Raw genomic sequence first — 20,260 nt, forward strand, 5'->3', positions numbered from 1 at the left:
ATGGAAAATACCAAATGTTAATGATTCTTGTTTTATTAAAACAACTATGAAAAAGTGGAATTGGCTTCTGCATAAAATGAAACCTCCCAATATTTAGCAGTTTAAAGGAAGCTGTAGGCTCTTTAGTTATAGATATTGCTGGGTAGAGATAATAAATTCAGTATAGAACTATATAGCAGCATTTCTTTCAAAATAGATTTTTGTTCTTTTTCCCATTAGAAAACAAAATGTAGACTTCCAGTGACTCAGACACTGATCTACACTCTCTCTCACAAGAAAAGACAAAAGTGTAAAAAAAAGGTATAAGCCCAAAGGGGCCAAAATAATAGACCACCCCAGCTCCTAAAAGCAAGCTAGGGAGGAGGAGCAAGATGGTGGGGGAGTAGAAGATCTAATATCATCAGGTCCCCAGGAGTTCAGCTAGTTATCAAACCATTCTGAACACCTGCATTATCAATAGGAAATAGAAAAGAAGAGCAGCAATTCTAGGAACAGAAAAGTGACCACTTTCTAGAAAGTAGGATGTTCAGAGGAGTGACTCTGAGGTGATATACAGGAAGATAGAGCATGGGGGGCTGGGCAGCTCCCGGCAAGCGGTAGAGCAGCAGAACACAAAATCAGAACTTTTAGAAGTCAGCTCCGCTGAGGGATGTTGCTCCAAGCCTAAGCAGGGGGGTAGGGTGTGGTGGGGTGGTTTGGAGCCCTCGTGGGGACAGTATGGTCTCGGGACCTGCAGTGTAACTAAAAGACCGGGGTGACTGAGTGTGGCAGAGATGCCAGGTATCAGAGCAGGGAAGCTGGCTGCAGAGACAGAGCTGAAGAATGAGCTCTCAACTTGGAGTTACCTTGAACTGTGATACAAGGTGCAGTCAGACCACTGCTCTTGAAGCAGGGATCCAACAAGCAGCAAATACGGGGAGACTCACCTTCCTTCCCTGGGGGGGAGTGGCACAGCAGTGCGCCACAGGAATCTGCTGGGTTTGGAGACTCCAAACGGGGCTGTGCGCCAGAGATAGAAACGCTCAGTCACAGGCCGGGTGACCTCGGAGTGCGGATGGAGACCAGAGAGATGGGAGGGATTGACTGCTTTTCTCTGAGTTCACGCTGTGGAGTGGGGCCCTGAGCTCTCAGCTCCTCCAGGCTGGATATTGGGAGGCCACCTTTTCATTCCCGTCCTCCAGAGCTCTACGGAAAGCCTTCAGGGAAAAAAGCTCCGAAAGCAAAACCGTGCGGATTACTTAGCCTGGCCCCTGGCAAGCATGGTGCAATTCCGCCTCAGGCAAAGACATTTGAGAATCACTGCAACAGGCCCCTCTGCCAGATCAATAAGAACATCCAGCCAAGACCAAGTTTACCCATCAATGAGAACTGTAAAACCTCAGATATATGGGAATACAAAAAATGGAATTCATGGCTTTTTTCCCATGACTGTTTAGTCTTTCAAAGTTAAATTTTTTTAATTTTATTTTTTCTTATTCTATTTTTTAAATTTTTTTCCACTTTCCTATTTTAACATTCTTAACTATTTTATCTTATTAATACCCTTTTAAAAATCTTTTTAAATTTTCATTGTTATAGTCATATTCTATCCCTTCATTGTATTTAGTCTTACTTTTTGTAAACATATAGGTTTTTCTTTCTTTAAAATTTTGGGATACAGTTTCTTCTAACAGATCAAAATATATCGTAAATCTAGAACATGGCTTTGTTCTAGTCTCTAGCCTGATCACATTCGTTCCTCTTTTTTTCTTTTTTCTACCAACTTCTTATCTTATCAATTCCCTTTCTAGAATCTTTTTAAATTTTCATCTTTACAGTCATACTCCATCCCTTCATCGTGCTTACCCTTATTTGTGTGTGTGTGTGTGTGTGTGTGTGTGTGTGTATTTTTTCTTCTTTCCTTAAAATTTTGGGGCACAGTTTCTTCTAACAGACCAAAATATACCCAAAATCATGTGTGTGGCTCTGTTCTATTCACCAGTGTGTGTGTGTATATATATATATATATATACACACACACACACATATGTATGTATGTGTATATATATATATATTTTTTTTCCTTTCTTCTTCCAGTTTCAGGTCTTTTCCAATTTGGTTAGTGTATCTTTTTCTGGGGTTGGTGCTACCCTTTTGATATTTTGTTCTCTAATTCATCTGTTCTTATCTGGATAAAATGACAAGGCAGAAAAACTCATCTCCAAAAAAAAAAAAAAAAAAAGAACAAAAGAACAGGAGGCGGTATTGATGGCTAGGGACCTAATCAATATGGACATTAGGAAGATGTCAGATCTAGAGTTCAGAATGATGATTATCAAGGTGCTAACTGCACTCAAAAAAAAAAAGCATGAAAGATACATGGAGAATCCATTTCTGTAGCAATAAAATCACTTTCTTGAGAATAAAAGAACTAAAATCTAACCAAGTTGAAATTTAAAAAGCTGTTAATGAGATGCAATAAAAATGGAGGCTCTTACTGCTAGGATAAATAAGGTGGAAAAGAGAATTAGTGATATAGAAGACCAAATGATGGACCATAAAGAAGCTGATAAAAAGAGAGATAAACAACTACTGGACCACGAGGGGAGAATTCAAGAGGTAAGTGATATCAAAAGACAAAACAATATTAGGACAATTGGGATCCCAGAAGAAGAAACAGAGAGAGGGACAGAAAATTGGAGAAAATTATAGTAGAGAATTTCCCTAATTTGGTAAAGGGAACAAGCATCAAAATCCAGGAGGCAGAGAGAACCCGCCTGAAAATCAATAAAAACAGGTCAACACCCCATCATCTAAGAGTAAAACTTACAAGTCTCAGAGTCAAAGAGAAAATCCTGAAAGCAGCTCAGGACAAGAAGACTGTAAACTACAACATTAGAAATATTGATTGGCAGCAGACCTATCTGCAGAGACCTGGCAGGCCAGAACGGACTGGAATGATATATTTAGAGCACTAAATGAGAAAAATATGCAGCCAAGAATATTATATCCAGCTAGGCTGTCACTGAAAATAGAAGGAGAGATAAAAAGCTTCCAGGACTAACAGAAACTAAAAGAATTTGCAAACACCAAACCAGCCCTACAGGAAATATTGAAAGGGGTCCTCTAAGCAAAGGGGAAGCCTAAAAGTAACAAACCAGAAAGGTACAGAGACAATGTACAGTAACAGTCACCTTAGAGGCAATACAGTGGCACTAAATTCATATCTTTCAATAGTTACCCTGAATATGAATGGGCTAAATGCCCCCAATCAAAAGACACAGGGTGTCAGAATGGATTAAAAAAGAAGACCCATCAATATGCTGTCTGCAAGAAACTCATTTTAGACCTAAAGACACCTCCAGATTTAAAGTGAGGGTGTGGAAAATAATTTACCATGCTAATGGACATCAAAAGAAAGGAGTGGTGGCAATCCTTATATCAGATAAATTAGATTTTAAGCCAAAGACTATAAGAGATGAGGAAGGACACTAAATCATACTTAAAGGGTCTATTCCACAAGAAGATCTAACAACTTTAAATAGCTATGCCCCTAACATGGGAGCAGCCAATTATATAAACCAATTAATAACAAAATCAAAGAAACACGTTGACAATAATACAATAATAGTTGTAGGGGACTTTAATACCCCCCCTCACTGAAAGGGACAGATCATCTAAGCAAAAGCTCCACAAGGAAATAAAGGCTTTAAATGACACACTGGATCAGATGTACATCACAGATATATTCAGAACAGTCTATCCCAAAGCAACAGAATACACATTCTTCTCTAGTGCACATGAAACATTCTCCAGAATAGATCACATCTTGGGTCACAAATCAGGTCTTAACCAGTACCAAAAGACTGGGATCATTGCCTGAATATTTCCAGACCACAGGGCTTTGAAACTAGAACTCAACCGCAAGAGGAAAGTTGGAAAGAACTCAAAAATACAGAGGCTAAAGAGCATCCTAATAAACAATGAATGGGTCAACCAAAAAGTTAAAGAATTTTAAAAACTCATGGAAACAAATGAAAATGAAAGCAAAACTGTTCAAAATCTTTGGGACACAGCAAAGGCGGTCCTGAGAGGAAATTATATAACAATACAAATCTTTCTCAAGAAACAAGAAAGGTCTCAAGTACACAACCTAACCCTGCACCTAAAGGAGCTAGAGAAAGAACAGCAAAGAAAGCCTAAACCCAGCAGGGGAAGAGAAATTATAAAGATTAGAGCAGAAATCAATGAAATAGAAACCAAAAGAACAGTAGAACAGAGCAACAAAACTAGGAGTTGGTTCTTTGAAAGAATTAATAAGATTGATAACCCCCTGGCCAGACTGATCAAAAAGAAAAGAGATAGGACCCAAATTAATAAAATCATGAATGGAAGAGGGGAGATCATAACCAACACCAAAGAAATGCAAACAATTATAACAACATATTATGACCAACTATACATCAGCAAATTTGACAATCTGGAAGACATAGATGCATTGCTAGAGACATATAAACTACCAAACCAAACCAGAAAGAAATAGAAAACCTAAACAGACCCATAACTAGTAAGGAGATTGAAGCAGTCATCAAAAATCTCCCAACAAGGGGCACCTGGGTGGCTCAATGGGTTAAGCCTCTGCTTTCAGCTCAGGTCATGGTCTCAGTGTCCGGGGATTGAGCTCCACATCGGGAATCTCTGCTCAGCGGGGAGCCTGCTTTCCCCTCACCCTCTGTCTGCCTTTCTGCCTACTTGGGAGCTCTCTCTCTCTCTTTCTCCCTCCCCCCACCCCCATTAAATAAATTAAAAAAGAAAATCTTTTTTAAAAAATCTCCCAACAAATAAGAGCCCAGGGCCAGACTTCTTCCCAGGGAAATTCTACCAAACATTTAAAGAAGAACCTGAGGGACACCTGGGTGGCTCAGTTGGTTAAGCAGCTGCCTTCGGCTCAGGTCATGATCCCAGTGTCCTGGGATCGAGTCCCACATCGGGCTCCTTGCTTGGCAGGGAGCCTGCTTCTTCCTCTGCCTCTGCCTCTGCCATTCTCTCTGCCTGTGCTCGCTCTCTCTCTCCCTCTCTCTCTCTGACAAATAAATAAAATCTTAAAAAAAAAAGAAGAAGAACCTGAAACTGTTCCAAAAAATAGAAATGGAAGAAAAACTCCCTAATTTTATGATGACAGCACTTCTTTGATCCCAAAACTAAAGACCCCCACCAAAAAGGAGAATTACAGACCAATATCCTTGATAAACATGGATGCAAAAATTCTCAACAAAATACTAGCCAGTAGGTTCCAACAGTACATTAACAAGATTATTCACCATGACCAAGTAGAATTTATTCCTGGGCTGCAAGGGTGGTTCAACATCCAGAAATCAATCACTGTGAACAATATATTAATAAAAGAAAGAACAAGAACCATATGATACTCTCAATAGATGCTGAAAAAGCATTTGATAAAGTACAGCATCCTTTCTTGATCAAAACCCTTCTATAGAGATAGAGAGTACACACATCAATATCATCAAAGCCATATATGAAAAACCCACAGTGAATAACATTCTCAATGGGGAAAAACTGAGAGCTTTTCCCCTAAGGTCAGGAACATGGCAGGGCTGTACACTATGATCACTGCTATTCAACATACAAATAGATGTCCTAGCCTCAGTAATCAAACAACAAAAGAAGTAAAAGTCATCTAAATTGGCAAAGAACTCAAACTCTCACTCTTTGCAGATGATATGATACTTTATGTGGAAAGTCCAAAAGACTCCATCCCAAAATTGCTAGAACTCATACAGGAATTCAGCAAAGTGTCAGGATATAAAATCAATGCACAGAAATCAGTTGCATTCCTATACACCAACAGCAAGACAGAAGAAAGAGAAATTAAGGAATCAATTTCATTTATAATTGCACTCAAAGCCATAAGATACCTAGGAATAAACCTAAACAAAGAGGCAAGGAATCTGTACTCAGAAAACTATAAAGTACTCATGAAAGAAAGTGAGGAAGACACAAAGAAATGGAAATGTGTTCCATGCTTATGGATTGGAAGAATAAATATTGTGGAAATGTCTTTGCTACCTAAAGCAATATACACATTTAATGCAATCCTTATCAAAATACCATCCTTTTTTTTTTTCAAAGAAATGGAACAAATAATCCTAAAATTTATACAGAACCAGAAGAGACCCCGAATAGCCAGAGGAATATTGTAAAAGAAAACCAAAGTTGGTAACATCACAATTCCAGACTTCAACCTCTATTACAAAGCTATAATCATCAAGACAGTATGGTACTGTCACAAAAACAGACACATAGATCAATGTAACAGAATAGAAAGCCCAGAAATAGACCCTCAACTCTATGGTCAACTAATCTTTGACAAAGCAGGAAAGAATATCCAATGGAAAAGAAGACAGTCTTTTCAACAAATGTTGTTCGGCAAATTGGACATGCAGAAAAATGAAACTGGGCCATTTCCTTACACCACACACAAAAACAGACTCGAAATGGATGAAAGACCTCGATATGAGACAGGAATCCATCAAAAATCCTTGAGGAAAAGACAGGCAGCAACCTCTTCAACATCAGACACAGCAACCTCTTCCAAGAAACATCACCAAAGGAAAGGGAAGCAAGGACAAAATGAACTACTGGGACTTCATCAAAATCAAAAGCTTTTGCACAGCAAAGGAAATGGTCAACAAAACCAGAAGACAATCGACAGAATGGGAGAAGATATTTGCAAATGACATATCAAAAAAAGGGCTAGTATCCAAAATCTATAAAGAACTTATCCAGCTCAACACCCAAAGAACAAATAATCCAATCATGAAATGGGTAGAAGACATGAACAGACATTTCTGCAAAGAAGACATCCAAATGGCCTACAGACACATGAAAAAGTACTCAACATCACTCACCATCAGGGAAATATAGATAAAACCACAGTGAGATACCACCTCACATCAGTCAAATTGGCTAGAATTAACAAATCAGGAAATGACAGATGTTGGCAAAGATGCAGAGAAAGGGGAACCTCCTACACTGTTGGTGGGATGCAAACTGGTGTAGCCACTCTGGAAAACAGCATGGAGGTTCCTCAAAAAGTTGAAAATAGAGCTACTCTATGACCAGCAATCGCACTACTGGATATTTACCCTAAAGATACAAATGTGATCATCTGAAGAGGCACATACACCTGAATATTTATAGCAGCAATGTCCACAATAGCCAAACTATGGAAAGAACCTAGATGTCCATCAACAGATGAATGGATAAGGAAGATGCAGTGTATAAATATTTATTTACATACATACAATGGAATACTATGCCGCCATCAAAAAGATGAAATCCTACCATTTGCAATGATGTGGATAGAACTAGAGGGTAATATGCTAAGCGAAATAAGTCAATCAGAGAAAGACAATTATCAGGTGTTATTTCAGATATAAGGAAATTTGAGAGGCGGTGTGGGGGCTTTTCGGGGGTAGGGAGGGAAAAAATGAAACAAGATGGGACCGGGGAGGGAAACAAACCATAAGACGCTCTTAATCCAGGAAACAAACTGAGGGTTTCTGGGAGGTGGGAGGGGAGGGATAGGGTGGCTGGGTTATGGACATTCGGGAAGGTATGTGCTGTGGTGAATACTGTGAATTGTGTAAGACTGATGATTCATAGACCTGTACCTCTGAAGCAAATAATGCATTATATGTTAACTAAAAAAAAAAAAAAAAAAAGCTAAAGCTGCTTGTAGAATACCACAGGTCTCAAGACTTGGACACTCCAAATCCCAGTGAATGTCAGTAGGCACAATAGGGTTAAATACAAGGTTATTGCTTTAAAGTCAGTAACTGTAGCCACATGCCCTCAACTGCCCAGAGGCAGGGTCACAAAGGTTTTATTCTGTGGAGAAGTGACTGGCAGACATTCTGGTGTTAGAAGACTGAACAGAGAGTGCACAGGCAGTCACAGGACTGAACACAGGTACATTTGGGGGAATCCATTAACTGAAATGGGGGGATAGCTCAGCCCAGAAATCCTGGGCTTAAGGTCATCAAAGCTCTATGTCTGCCCAAGGGAACACATGCATAAAATTGGGACACAAGTTTGGCCCTGCTACTTTCTAGCTAAATATAATCAAGGGCAAGTCATTAACTTCAGTTCCCTTATCTATAAAATGGGGATAGTAGGTTTCTGAATGATTGGAATGATTAGAAAATGAAAATAGAGTATTTGGTGCACACCTGGCACATGGGACAAGATCACTGAATAGTAGCTGGCCTCATCAGTGAAGAGCAGGTAGTAGAGAGGTTTCTGGAGGACTCAGGACAGAACTACCATCAAGTACAAATACCTGTAAATGGACTCCTTTCTTCATGTTATTTTCTAACAGATGACTCTGGAACACAATGTGAAAATCGGGTTTAAAATCGGGTTTGTGAACATTGTTCCATATGCCCCGTAGACCACTGGAGAATGGACTTCGAAGTCAGACAAAATTAACTTTATTCCTGGCTCCTCTAATCACTAATGTGGTCAATCAAGTAAGGATTCCTCACCTGTGAAAAAACAGCAACAATTCTTTACAAGATTGTTGTGAGGATTGGCTGTAAAGCATGGAAGACCCTGGCAGTGGGCCTACACGGGGTGGGTCTCCAGAAATGGAAGCCATTTTCATCAAGACTGTTATTAGGGAAAAAAAAAATTCATTACAAATGTCAATTAAAAATCTGGTTAATTTTAAAATAAGTTTGCTGTAGGCTTATTTTTTTCATTCATCAAATGTCAATGGGGTGGAAGGATTGTGCAACTATAAGCAAGATACTGATTCCACTGACTACTAAGTCAGTTTGAAAATTGCCAGAGTGTACTTCTAGATGGTAAACTATATGTCTCTTCTTGCCTAGAACATCTGCAGACGTTTCAGCCCACCTGCCAGCAGAAATGATGCTCAATATTTTAGGTAGCTTTTATACGGGGGATCGTAATTTAATCACTTCGTTCTTCATTCTCTATAAAATGGATCTCAAGCCAGAATGAACACAAACAGTACTTCTATGGTTTGTAGACGAATACTCATCTTTCTTTCTTGGACTCTTAATTCTCAGTTTGTCTTTCAAGTGGAGAAAGCTCAAAATAAGAATATGAGGAGTAATTTCTCATCTCGTAATGGAGAAGTAAAAACAATTTTCACCGAATTCTCTAAAAATATTAGAAGATATAGCACAAGACTTTATTTCATAGGTTGTTTTATTTACTGTCTCAATGGAATATATTTTAAAAGCTTAGAATATATTATACATATATGGCATAGCCACAGAATCTTATATTCCATTATCTTTCTAATTGAGGCAATTAACAAAACAAAATGCACATTCAAACGAAACATGTATCTAAACCATTTAGAAATTATTAAAATTATAGATCAGGTTTCTTTCACTGATCACAAATTATAGTAATGCTTTTGCGGTACTTATTTCCGGGCTCACTTTGGTGTGTTTATTAAAGCTCGGTATTGTCAGATCACAGGGAGTATCTCATTTTCATTTTCATATCTCCAATTCTAAAGGGGATTAAATTATCCAATTAAGCTGTTAATTAAAAAGACTCCTAGAGAATAAACTGCAGGCTACCAATGGCATTTTAAAATTTCCATTGTGCTGTGTCCAAAAGCAATCTCCCAGAATTTAGACAACTCCAAGTTACTGTCCTGTATTTCACCTTTGAAGGTGTGGCTGGGATTCCCAGCTGATGGCCAAACCCATTTCCTCTTCTTCCTGGGCACATAGCTGGACTATACATCCCAGTCTTTCCTGTGGTTAGGCTTAGCCACCATGACTGAGCTTTAGCCAATGGCACAGGAGCAGAAGTGACAGATAGTTCCTGGAACCAGACCAAACCTTCCACTCAGTATCTTCCATGGCCTCTTCCCCTCTACCTACCAGCTTCTTGTAAGATGAGCATGTATTCAATCATGTTGAAAATGGCTGACTCACAATGTGGAAGGAACCTGGGTCCCTAAATCACCAACTGGAAGAGAGAGGCTCACTGACCATTAATAGCCATCTTGTATGCAATGAAAACAAGAAATAAACCTAAATTGGATTAAGCCATTAAGTTAATGTTTCAACAGCTAGTGTGATCTTAATTAAAAAAAAAAAAACTGAACTTGAGGGACATGCAAATACCTTAGAACTAACTGAAAACATTTGCCTCCTTCAAATTTTGATCAGGTCCACTTAGATATTTATCTAACAATTGAATCAGACTCAATACGTCTTGGGTCTCATAAAAATTTCTCATAGAGACCACAGCATGAGAAATTCTAGACTCCTCGCCTCCATTCCCCCAAAGCTCCTCCTTCCTGCCCATGCCCCCAGAGACCACTCATCAACTATCATTTCTATGCATCTTTCCTTCTGCCACTACCCCATACACAAGAATTCTTATTTCGAGGATCAGCTCAGAAACTAGAACAAACTCTCTAAGAGAGGCACTAACAGGCTACACTCAGCCACTTATTCCCCACCAGTTCTGTCACCCGTCTGATACTGTCTCCCGCACACGGTCCCTATGGCACGCCTATGAAAAACCAGTGCCTTTTCAGATCTTAGAACATTATCAGTGCCAGAAAAATGTTTAAGATAATCAATAAGGGACTCTACTTGTCCTACAGGCCTAACCTCAAAATGTCCCCATAGAGCCGTATGGGTTCTATGGTACACCTCTAGATTTGTCTGGACTCAGGCAAGACAGACAGGCTTGTGTTGTCCAGCATCACTCATTGTCCAAAGGTCACCGGGGGATACAAAAATCCCAAGCACTTCCCGTTCTCTAAGTGTGTGTCAGGCAAAGAGGCTCCAGTAGCATGAGTGCAGCTCCCCTAGAGAGCCTGGGCCACTTAGAAAGAAAAGCACCCAGGTGAGGTTAGAGTGCCCAGGGAAGGGGAGTTGCTGTGATTTGGGCAGAGAGAGAGCACCGACAGCAGCCACCAGAGGGGAGTTGAGTAATTCCTTTTCTGTGCACCGAAGCATAACCTGATGTCCTTGAATATCACCACATTCGCCACAAAGCAGGGTAATTCTAACAGCTTACGGGCCTGTCTCCCACGTAAGACAAGACTATTCACTGAGGCCCAGGGACAGCATCTAATCTGCCTAATACAGCTAGTTCCATGAGATAAACAGAACAGGTGTTCAGTTATGGTGTGCTGAGTGACTATAAATGGACTAGATCGTTAAAGAAAAGTGAGAGCCCAAAGAGATTCTTTGGTCTGATACTAACTGTAATGTTCACCGTCATTTTGTTAAGACCAGCCCTATTGTGGCTCATAATTCCCTCAGAAGCCTCCCTTTTCCTCAATAGGAATATTACTGCATAAGCAATAAGCCACCTCTGCTGACTTACATTCTGGAAAAAAATACAATGACCACCTTGCAAATCTCTCACTGTCTGCCAAGTTAAGGCATTCAAATCCCACTTTCCTAGACCAAGACTACGTTTCTTTGGGGGGCAAACAGGACTGTCTAAAACAGAACTGAATGTGTTAACAGATACAATCAATTATATTTTTTAAAAGAGAGTAAAACACACATATACACACATACATAAAAATAAAGAGAGAGGAAACAGAAAATCTTCAACTTTTTATTGTCCTTAAAATGACTGTTCACATTGTTCTACAAGAGAAGAAAATACAATGACCATTTAGATATAAAACGCATCATGCAGGTACACCTTTCTTCAGACCAGTGGGGGTACAGCCACCAGTAACGAGAGTGTAGCTGCATGTAGCAAGCATATTCTTCCTTACCTTAATATGCCACTGAGACATTACGTTAAAAATCTCAAGGAAGAAGCCTATCAAATGCTAAGTGATTATGGAAATACTAAGAGAATAAATGTATCTAGAAATGGGGTGATCTAGGGATGAAGGTTAATGCAGAGGTCAGTAGCCCACAGAACAAAGACTCTGCCTTTCCTGATTCTGGGATACTCAACAAAGCAATTTCAAACCTCTCTCCACTTCTCTGGCATGAGCATAACCTGTGTGGCAAGCCATCATTCCTTGTTGCTTTTTAGTGATGCTCCAGGGCTAAAAAAGATAAAATTTATGTGCTATGTTTTAAGCTCCATTGAGGAAAGGCACTGAATAAACTTCAGGATAATTTACGAATCCTGAGCTTGCATCTGTCATGTCCAAGTCCATCTCATAAAAGGCAAAAATGGAAATAGGAGGCCAGTGCTGTGTGGCTGGTGAAAAGCTGAACAAACTTTGGGCAGTGAAGATAAGCTCAAATAATACCACTTTATATACATAAAATCCTTGACTAATCTGGGAGAATTTTCAAAAAAAAAAAAAAAAAAAAACCTAACTCCTTCCAACACGCAGACAATAGTCCATTGGCAGAACATCTGGTATATGAATCAGAAAAGTATGTGACGGCAGTTCTAGTCTGTGATCCAATATCTAATTTCCTTTTGACTTACCATGATTATTTTTGTAAAACTTTATGGCTGTACTCCAGTGGATGAGCTTAGCAAGGATTGCCCAAATCCTGTCTTCTTGTCAGCAACATATTCTTCTCCCTACTTTTTTACCTTTCCTTCCACTCGTGTTTTACCTTCTTCCCTCTACCACTTACTCAAAGTCTGCTTCCTGTAGCGATCTGTATTAAAGAAAAGGAACAACGAGAGTGTCGTCTGAAAATGTAAACATGAGCATGTATTTGGAAATCCAATCCTACCGCAATTATTGTTCTAGCTAGTACTGAGGATTTGGTATCGCTGCTTTGGGTTTATTTTGTTTTAATAACGGCCGTCGTATCCGCAACTTTCTGGATAGTGGACTTATGTCAAGTCAAGTTAATCAGGACAAGGCAGCCACATCATTTAGAAAGTGTAGGACCCCAGCTGATCACCAACCAGCTGTCCTCAACCAGCAAGTGACTGATGCGCATTTCTACAATCCTCAGCCTGTGCTTTCAGAAATCAAACACTTTCTCTGACCTGCAGGAATGTGTTTATTTGGAGTCTAAAAAGAGAAATCTAGAAGGAAAGTGCTATTCATAAAAGCACAAGAAACCACAACTGATTTTAAATGTCCAAGTACTGGCGTAAAACAAGGAGCATCTTGTACTAGAAACAAATCAGAATGATTCCTCCAGAGAAAACACTTGTCCACTCCCAGCAGACCCACCCTAACTGCCCTTGCTTTTAAGAATATGAACAAAGGTTACATTAAGCCTTGGTTAAAAGGAAGAAAAACTAGCTGCACTTCAAAAGTTGATTCATTCAGAGAGGAGGAGGTCAAGGGGAAAATCACTCTCCCCTAAAGCAGTGTAACTGTTTTCCTCGTGATGCTGCCCCTGCAATTTTCCCCCTTCAGAAGTTCCCACAGTGACAAAAAGACATGGCACGAACTTAACATTTAAAAAATAAAAAAGGACAACAAATCACAGGGGTGCAAAATGGCCCCACAGTTAGTCTGAACTTGTCCTTTTGCTTTTGAGATTTTCCTATCGGCCAAAACTGCATATACAATGAATAATGCACCGGGAGGAAAGTTATTTTTAAAAACTTGAAATGCCAGATTAAGGCCATCACAATTTTATCCTACAGATACACACTAATAAGAGATGGACAAGTTCACATGAAAGCATCAAGTCCTGAGGATCAAAAACTTAGTCCTGCTCTTTCTAACAGACTCTTTAGAAGGCTTAGACGGTGAAAATTATGTTTCTTTGGACTATGCAGGGAATTCTAAATTTAATCAATAAATTCTAAAATGTCTTCAACAAATTTTTCAAAAAGCTTTTTTTCAAAGAGCAGTAACATTAACCAAGCCAAAACACAAGGTTACTTCGCACCCACTTCAATGTAGTATCTGTGCCTTTAAGCTAAAGGGGGAATAAAAGCCATTAGTTCCTAACAGAGAATCAGAAAATCATTTTCTCAATGTCTTCTCATTTCAGAAACAGAAAAATGCACATACATGAGGGAAACGAGACAAGTAAGAATTGGACAAAGGAAAAGTGTCTGTCAGAGAGACATAATCATTGAGGCTTGGGCAAAAGAGATCAAATGGTGGAGATTTCATCTCCTCGTGTCTCTACTGTTGCGTGATGAGGAGTTTTGACTTCTTCTGGGCCTTAAAGACACATCCTTTTTTCTTTTTTCTATTTGAAGAACTGAAACCCTTTTTCAAGTAGCCTCTCGGCCAGCTTTGCTCATGCTGACTTAAACAGGGCCATCAGCTACGTCAGACCGAAGCTGCAAGATGCATTTTCATCCCAACAAACTTCTGAACTGAAGGCAAAAATATCAGCAAAAATTGTAAAATGAAGCTCCAACACATTTCTAACTTAACCACCATTGAGTTAATAAACGTGGTGGATGGCGATACGTAAAACCTAGCAGCAGCGCATTCCGTAGAGCAACAAGAACTACCAGGTGTTCCAGGAACATGTCTTTGTCATTGAGGGTTACACATTCAATAGACTGAATTTTTTTCTGGATAAATTATGCTTAGGTCCCTGCAAAGCTGTGGCTTAAGACGGTGTATACCACCTAGCTGTTTTCACACTAAAAATGGGCAAGAGCAACAATTCAGCAGATAATGTTTTAACAAAAGTAGCCTAGAGATTTATTTCTGTTAGTCTGGTTTTGTCAAGAAACATACTGAGATCCCTTCTTAGATTCCGAGCCCTACAATTTGAATATACTCTTTCGATCCAACCAACACCCAAATACGGAAGATGCACTAAAAACTGGAGTTCAGCGGGGTGGGGCGGGGAATACAGGCTGACAGCAGTGGCGACGAGCGCTCCGTGTGGCCTCTACTGGTACTGCGTGGCTCTTGGGATGGCAGAAACCAGCGGTCCAGCTACCAGAGTCGGCAGGAGTCCGGGCCTCTGTTCATCGTGGAATTCGATGGACAGTTAAAGGCTTTCTGGAATTCTTCGAAGTTGCTAACTGCACCATTGACCCTGGAAAAGATATGTCACAGCTCATGTCATTTAATTCTTCCATCGCAAGAGGTTCTGGAAAAAAACTTTAACAGTGTACTGCTCACAGGGATGTTGCATTCATTTCATCTGTTTACAGGGGAGACAACTGAAGCCCAAAAGGGAGAAGTAAATTTCCAAAGAAATTCACAGAGCTGAGACTAGAACCAACACCTCCTGAAAGTCAGACAAATGCTCTGATTAATCTTCCCAATACCCTCAAATTCCTATCAACTGTAGGATTTACAATTCCTATAAATCATGTATGTGATTGTATAGTCCTATAAATCTACAGATTCCTATAAACTGTTAGATTTACCAATACCTGGGCTTTCTATTTTTTTAACATTTATGGAAGGTATAACTGATATAAAGTGCACACACCTGAAAGGTAAAGTTCACTGATTTTGTTCATGTGTGTATACTCATGTTACTACCACCCAGAACAAGATATGGGATATTTCTAGCACCTAGAAGGCTCCACGGTGTGCCCTACCAGTGGAGCTTCCAAGGATAACTACAGTCTGACCTCTATCACCACTGATTAGTTTTGCCTGTTTTTGAACTTCGTATGAATGGACTCCACAGTACACACTCTGTTGTTCCTGCCTTCTTTCACTCAATATTATGTCTGTAAGATTCATTCATGTCATTGCTACCTACGACCTCACCCAATCTACAAAAACACTTTTGCTTCATTCCTATTACATTTGAAGGTTTGTATTTACCTCAAATTCAGTCCAGGCAACAAACTAATGAATGATATCTACTCGTTATTGATGAGCAATGTTTTACCGGAGTTGGTTCCAAAATCTGGTGTCCTTACAAGTTCCCTGACTGCAGTAAAGACTGTGGATTCCTACTCAGCACTTTGGTTGGCAGTGCTATTTCCATTGTGTGATTTCTGCTGTACTCAAAATCTATAGTTACTGCAGACATCACTAACAAGCCAGCAAAAACTGCCCCCTCATCTATTTCTTACTCAACTGCATGCTCAGAGTGTTGACTAGAGAGACTCAGCATTCTTAGTTACTATTTCTTCCCTAATGACTATGTGACCTATGGGCATGTGAAGGAATATAGTGGCCTATATTCAAACCTCCTGTGTTTTAACTGGGATATATGAGTAGGGATGCATATATATCATAGTGTGATACACCCTGGGCAAATGCTAAAGAGAATTTAGCTGGTAATTAGTAAGTATACTCTGTAAATTATCAGCTAAAATCCAATATTACAGGCAACTAGTTAGTAAAAGGAAATTAGTTTCTAAAAATCTTACCTGTTAAGTAATTAATCTACTGTGTGCTTTCTATCTGCACCACTCATCAGTGGGAGCATACTTTAGTTCATTAGAGACTGTCAGCATTTTTTGACAGTTTAGACCAGTGGGTAGAATTTTCTAACACTGTGATTAGATTTTTATGCTCCTGGGTAATTTAGAGTCAATTTCTGAAACATTTCTAAAGCAAGGTTTTAGGAGTAAGATTTTTAAATATAGGAGAAAATTTAGATGATTTTCCTACACTGTGCTGATGGATTTATTTAAACATTAAACATAAGGATATCCAGGTATGACAAGCTCTAAGGAAAGAATTGGGCAATAAAAAATTACTATGGTTTCTTATATAGCCCCCATTATACTTCTCTGACCCCAACTACAAAAAATCTCAAACGGGGCTAGAAACCTAGCACTGGGTAAATACCCTAACCTTAATTTTATTTTCACTTATTATTTCATCATTCTGACAATTAAGATTGCAGGTCATCATCCTTTTCCCTTCATTTGAAGCAACTGTTTCAAAAAATGATTCAAACTAAAAACCAAAACATAGCGCTCTGACTTCAGATATGAATTCTAATAGCTAAATATCCCCATACATCCCGTTTTGTGTTCCGAGCTATTCGGAAAGCGGGCATTCATTCATTCTGCCAGCCGGCTGCGTGGAAGAACAAGAGGCTTTCATGAAACAGGATACTCTAGAACACAAAATTCACCAGAGCTCTGTGTGCTTTAAGGTATAGTATGTGAGCTCTCATCCTTGTCTAAGGAAAGAGACATTCGTGCCCCCCCCCCCACACACAAAAAACGTAGGTGGTTGGATCAATCAAATATTCCCATTTACTAAGCAGCCATGGTGCTCATGGCACCCCTGGACTGGGGCCTTGCAAAAACTGGAAGATAATAAATGAGAAATAATACTAAAGTTATGATTTGGATTCTAAATTACCTTTGGAGTCTTGTACTAGCTCATGGATCTCCTGCTATAGCAATGGGCTAGAGGCATGCACAAATGCCTACCATGGACATTTTTTTTAAAGAGAATGCAGACTAGACTAGCTTCCTGCTAGTGAAAGAAAAGGTGCTCAGCTTCTCTTTGGCCAAGTATTTCTTTTTTTTTTTTTAATTTTTTATTTTTTATAAACATATATTTTTATCCCCAGGGGTACAGGTCTGTGAATCACCAGGTTTACACACTTCACAGCACTCACCAAAGCACATACCCTCCCCAATGTCCATAATCCCACCCCCTTCTCCCAAACCCCCTCCCCCCCAGCAACCCTCAGTTTGTTTTGTGAGATTAAGAGTCACTTATGGTTTGTCTCCCCCCCAATCCCATCTTGTTTCATTTATTCTTCTCCTACCCACTTAAGCCCCCATGTTGCATCACCACTTCCTCATATCAGGGAGACCATATGATAGTTGTCTTTCTCTGCTTGACTTATTTCACTAAGCATGAGGCCAAGTATTTATTTCTGTCTGCAAAATGGAGAGACTGCTGTTCACAACACAGGCTCTTGTTCCGATCTCCTGTTTGGTATAACACTCGGACAGTTGAGTCAGGGAAGAGGTAGGACATGCACAGTTTAAAAAGAGGGTCACTGATTTGCCCATTTACCTAAACTGAGGGGGGCTGTGAGCACCAATTTGGATTTGTTCTCGGGCAGCTTCTGGTCTGTAGGAATTACACCTCACCTAGAAGAGAAAAGCATGCCAATAATTATGTTTCCTTTCCAATTACACACTTTCTACCTCCTTAACTGCTCCAAATTATACTGAAGAGTAATTTTGGACTCAGTGGATGACAAACAGTTTTAGTAGATCAGGTAAAACCTTCACCAGTAACAGCATCTATTATTCTAATCCCCAGTGTAGAAGGTTTTATTGTTGTGCATAATTCCACAATTTGAGTAAATTACGACAGGTTCCAGACACAATTCTTAAATCAAGAAAACACTGTATATGTCCAGGAATCGACCAATGTATTAATTCAAATAATATAATGCTTGGAAGAGGACTTACCAAATTCAACCATATTCAGTCCAACAGGAAAAAAAAAAAATGAATCCATCATCTATTACAGAGTATGGTCATGGGAAGTGAGTGTTTTGCACCCTAGGTGCCTTGCTTGTGTCACCCCTAGTCAGGGCGTTGGATACGAAAACACTTCTCCATAGACACAGAAGTTAGGCAAAGCTCTAAGACTTGTGAGCAGAAGTATAGACAGCACATCCTTGTGGAAGCTTTAAAAACCTAGCAGAAGTTCTAAGCATCTTAAGAACAATTTAAGAAGCCACATGAAGGTTCACTGTACACTTCCTCATACCAATTTCCTACTCCAATGGTGAACATGTTAAGCATGTGTTGAAATCAAGACTCCAAAACCCAGGTCCTTGAGTAAAAACTACAAGCAGAGCCCCTCTCTCAACCCGCATTCGATGGGGGGCATGAACACAAAAGAAACTGTCTTTGTATTGCTTGCTCCTGCACTGTAACTTACTCGATCCTGACTTGCAATGTGTCTGGAAACATGATATAATCTTGAAGTATGAAAAGAACGGGGAGACAGGCAATGATGGGGTACATTCCAAGGGCAGAAGAAAATAGAAGCAAAGACCTACCCGAGAGGGAAAAAAAGCGAGACATTCCCTGTAGCTGGACTGCGTGGTACATAATGGGCAGTGATGGGAGACCAGGGTAGAGAGAGGATGTTGCCAGATTTCTGAAGTCTTGAGCCCCAAGATAAAGAATTTAAACTATATTTAAACATTGTCTGTGAGCAAGAAAATGATAAAACCATGTTTTTAAAAGACTTATCAGGCAGAGGAAATTAGAGATCAGTTTGAAGAGTATAAATTTATGGGAAGGTTCTCGATGAATGGCCACTAAATAAGGATCAACAGGAATGGAGAGAAGTAGAAGGATAAGATTATCTGAGGGAAAAAAATTAGCAGGTAACACAAACTACAGGAACACAGGAAGTGGAAAAGGTGATGTGCTGCTATTGCTTTTGATGAAGAGAAACAGTCTGCATGTGACTGTGAAGACGCTTTCGTAATATGATGCCTTCAGTTCCTCAGAGGCTAGCTAAGTTGAAGTTGTTTCCCACATTCGCCATTACCTCACTTTTTCTTGTGTTATTTCTTCTTATATTCTTACATCATTGTATGGTATTGTTTTAGCGCTGTCTTTGCTTCACAAACCATTTAAGAGACTTCTGAAAACACACTATGGTTGTCACTGTTTTCCTAGAATCCTCTCAGGAGGGAAAATAACTTCACTCCCTATAAGCAGACTTCTTCCAAAGTGCAAAAGACTGAAAATCTCCTCCTTCTGTCAGTAGGAAAACCTCCAAGATAAATTTCTCATTAGTAACATAAAATAGCTTTACATTTTTTCCCTAAATCTCTTTAGTTTAAAATAAATCAGATATGCTTCGGAATTTTATTTGAAGACATTTCAAAAATTACGAAGGTAATGTTGCTACCAATTAGTTTACACATGAAAAGATATAACTAGGATATAACTAAGATGGGCTTTAATTAAGTAAGTTAACATCTGAAGGAAGAACCAATGGACATTGTGCTTTGTCCTCTCGACTAAGGGTCAGCACATTTTTTCGGTAAAAGGGAAGACATTAAGTATTTCAGGTTTTGCAGACGAGAAGGTCTCTGTTTCAACTCAGTTCTGCCACCGTCACACAAAACCAGCTACCCACAACACAAAGGAAAGAGCATGGCTCTTTTCCAATAAAAGAGTTTTACCAAAAATGGGCAGCAGGCCATATTTGGCCCATGGGTCCTAGTTTGCCGACCCCTGCTCTAAAAAATTCTAACTATATTGTGTGTGTTTTTTGAGATATCTGACCCAGTACTGACTCCCCCCCACACACCAAAAAAAAAAAAAAAAAAAAAAAAACCCTCCTTAACTGAACTGTTACTTACTCTTACCATTTTTAAGCAATTCATCTAAAAATGTCAAGATT

General features: G+C 39.4%; 1 protein-coding gene across 1 annotated transcript in view; it reads right to left on the reverse strand.

Annotated features, from left to right (window-relative positions):
• Positions 1–11,618: 11,618 nt before the first annotated feature.
• The window catches only part of PHEX (phosphate regulating endopeptidase X-linked), a 191,186-nt gene continuing 182,544 nt past the window's right edge, over positions 11,619–20,260 (reverse strand). Inside the window, exons 19-20 of the mRNA XM_059386182.1 lie at positions 17,894–17,970; positions 11,619–14,975 (exon numbers count right to left, since the gene is read on the reverse strand). Of these exons, the coding sequence (XP_059242165.1) occupies positions 14,873–14,975; positions 17,894–17,970 (180 nt within the window). The 3' untranslated portion in view covers positions 11,619–14,872. The remainder of the gene's footprint in view (positions 14,976–17,893; positions 17,971–20,260) is intronic.

The sequence above is a fragment of the Mustela nigripes genome, chromosome X (assembly GCF_022355385.1).
Source record: "Mustela nigripes isolate SB6536 chromosome X, MUSNIG.SB6536, whole genome shotgun sequence".
NCBI lineage: Eukaryota > Metazoa > Chordata > Mammalia > Carnivora > Mustelidae > Mustela > Mustela nigripes.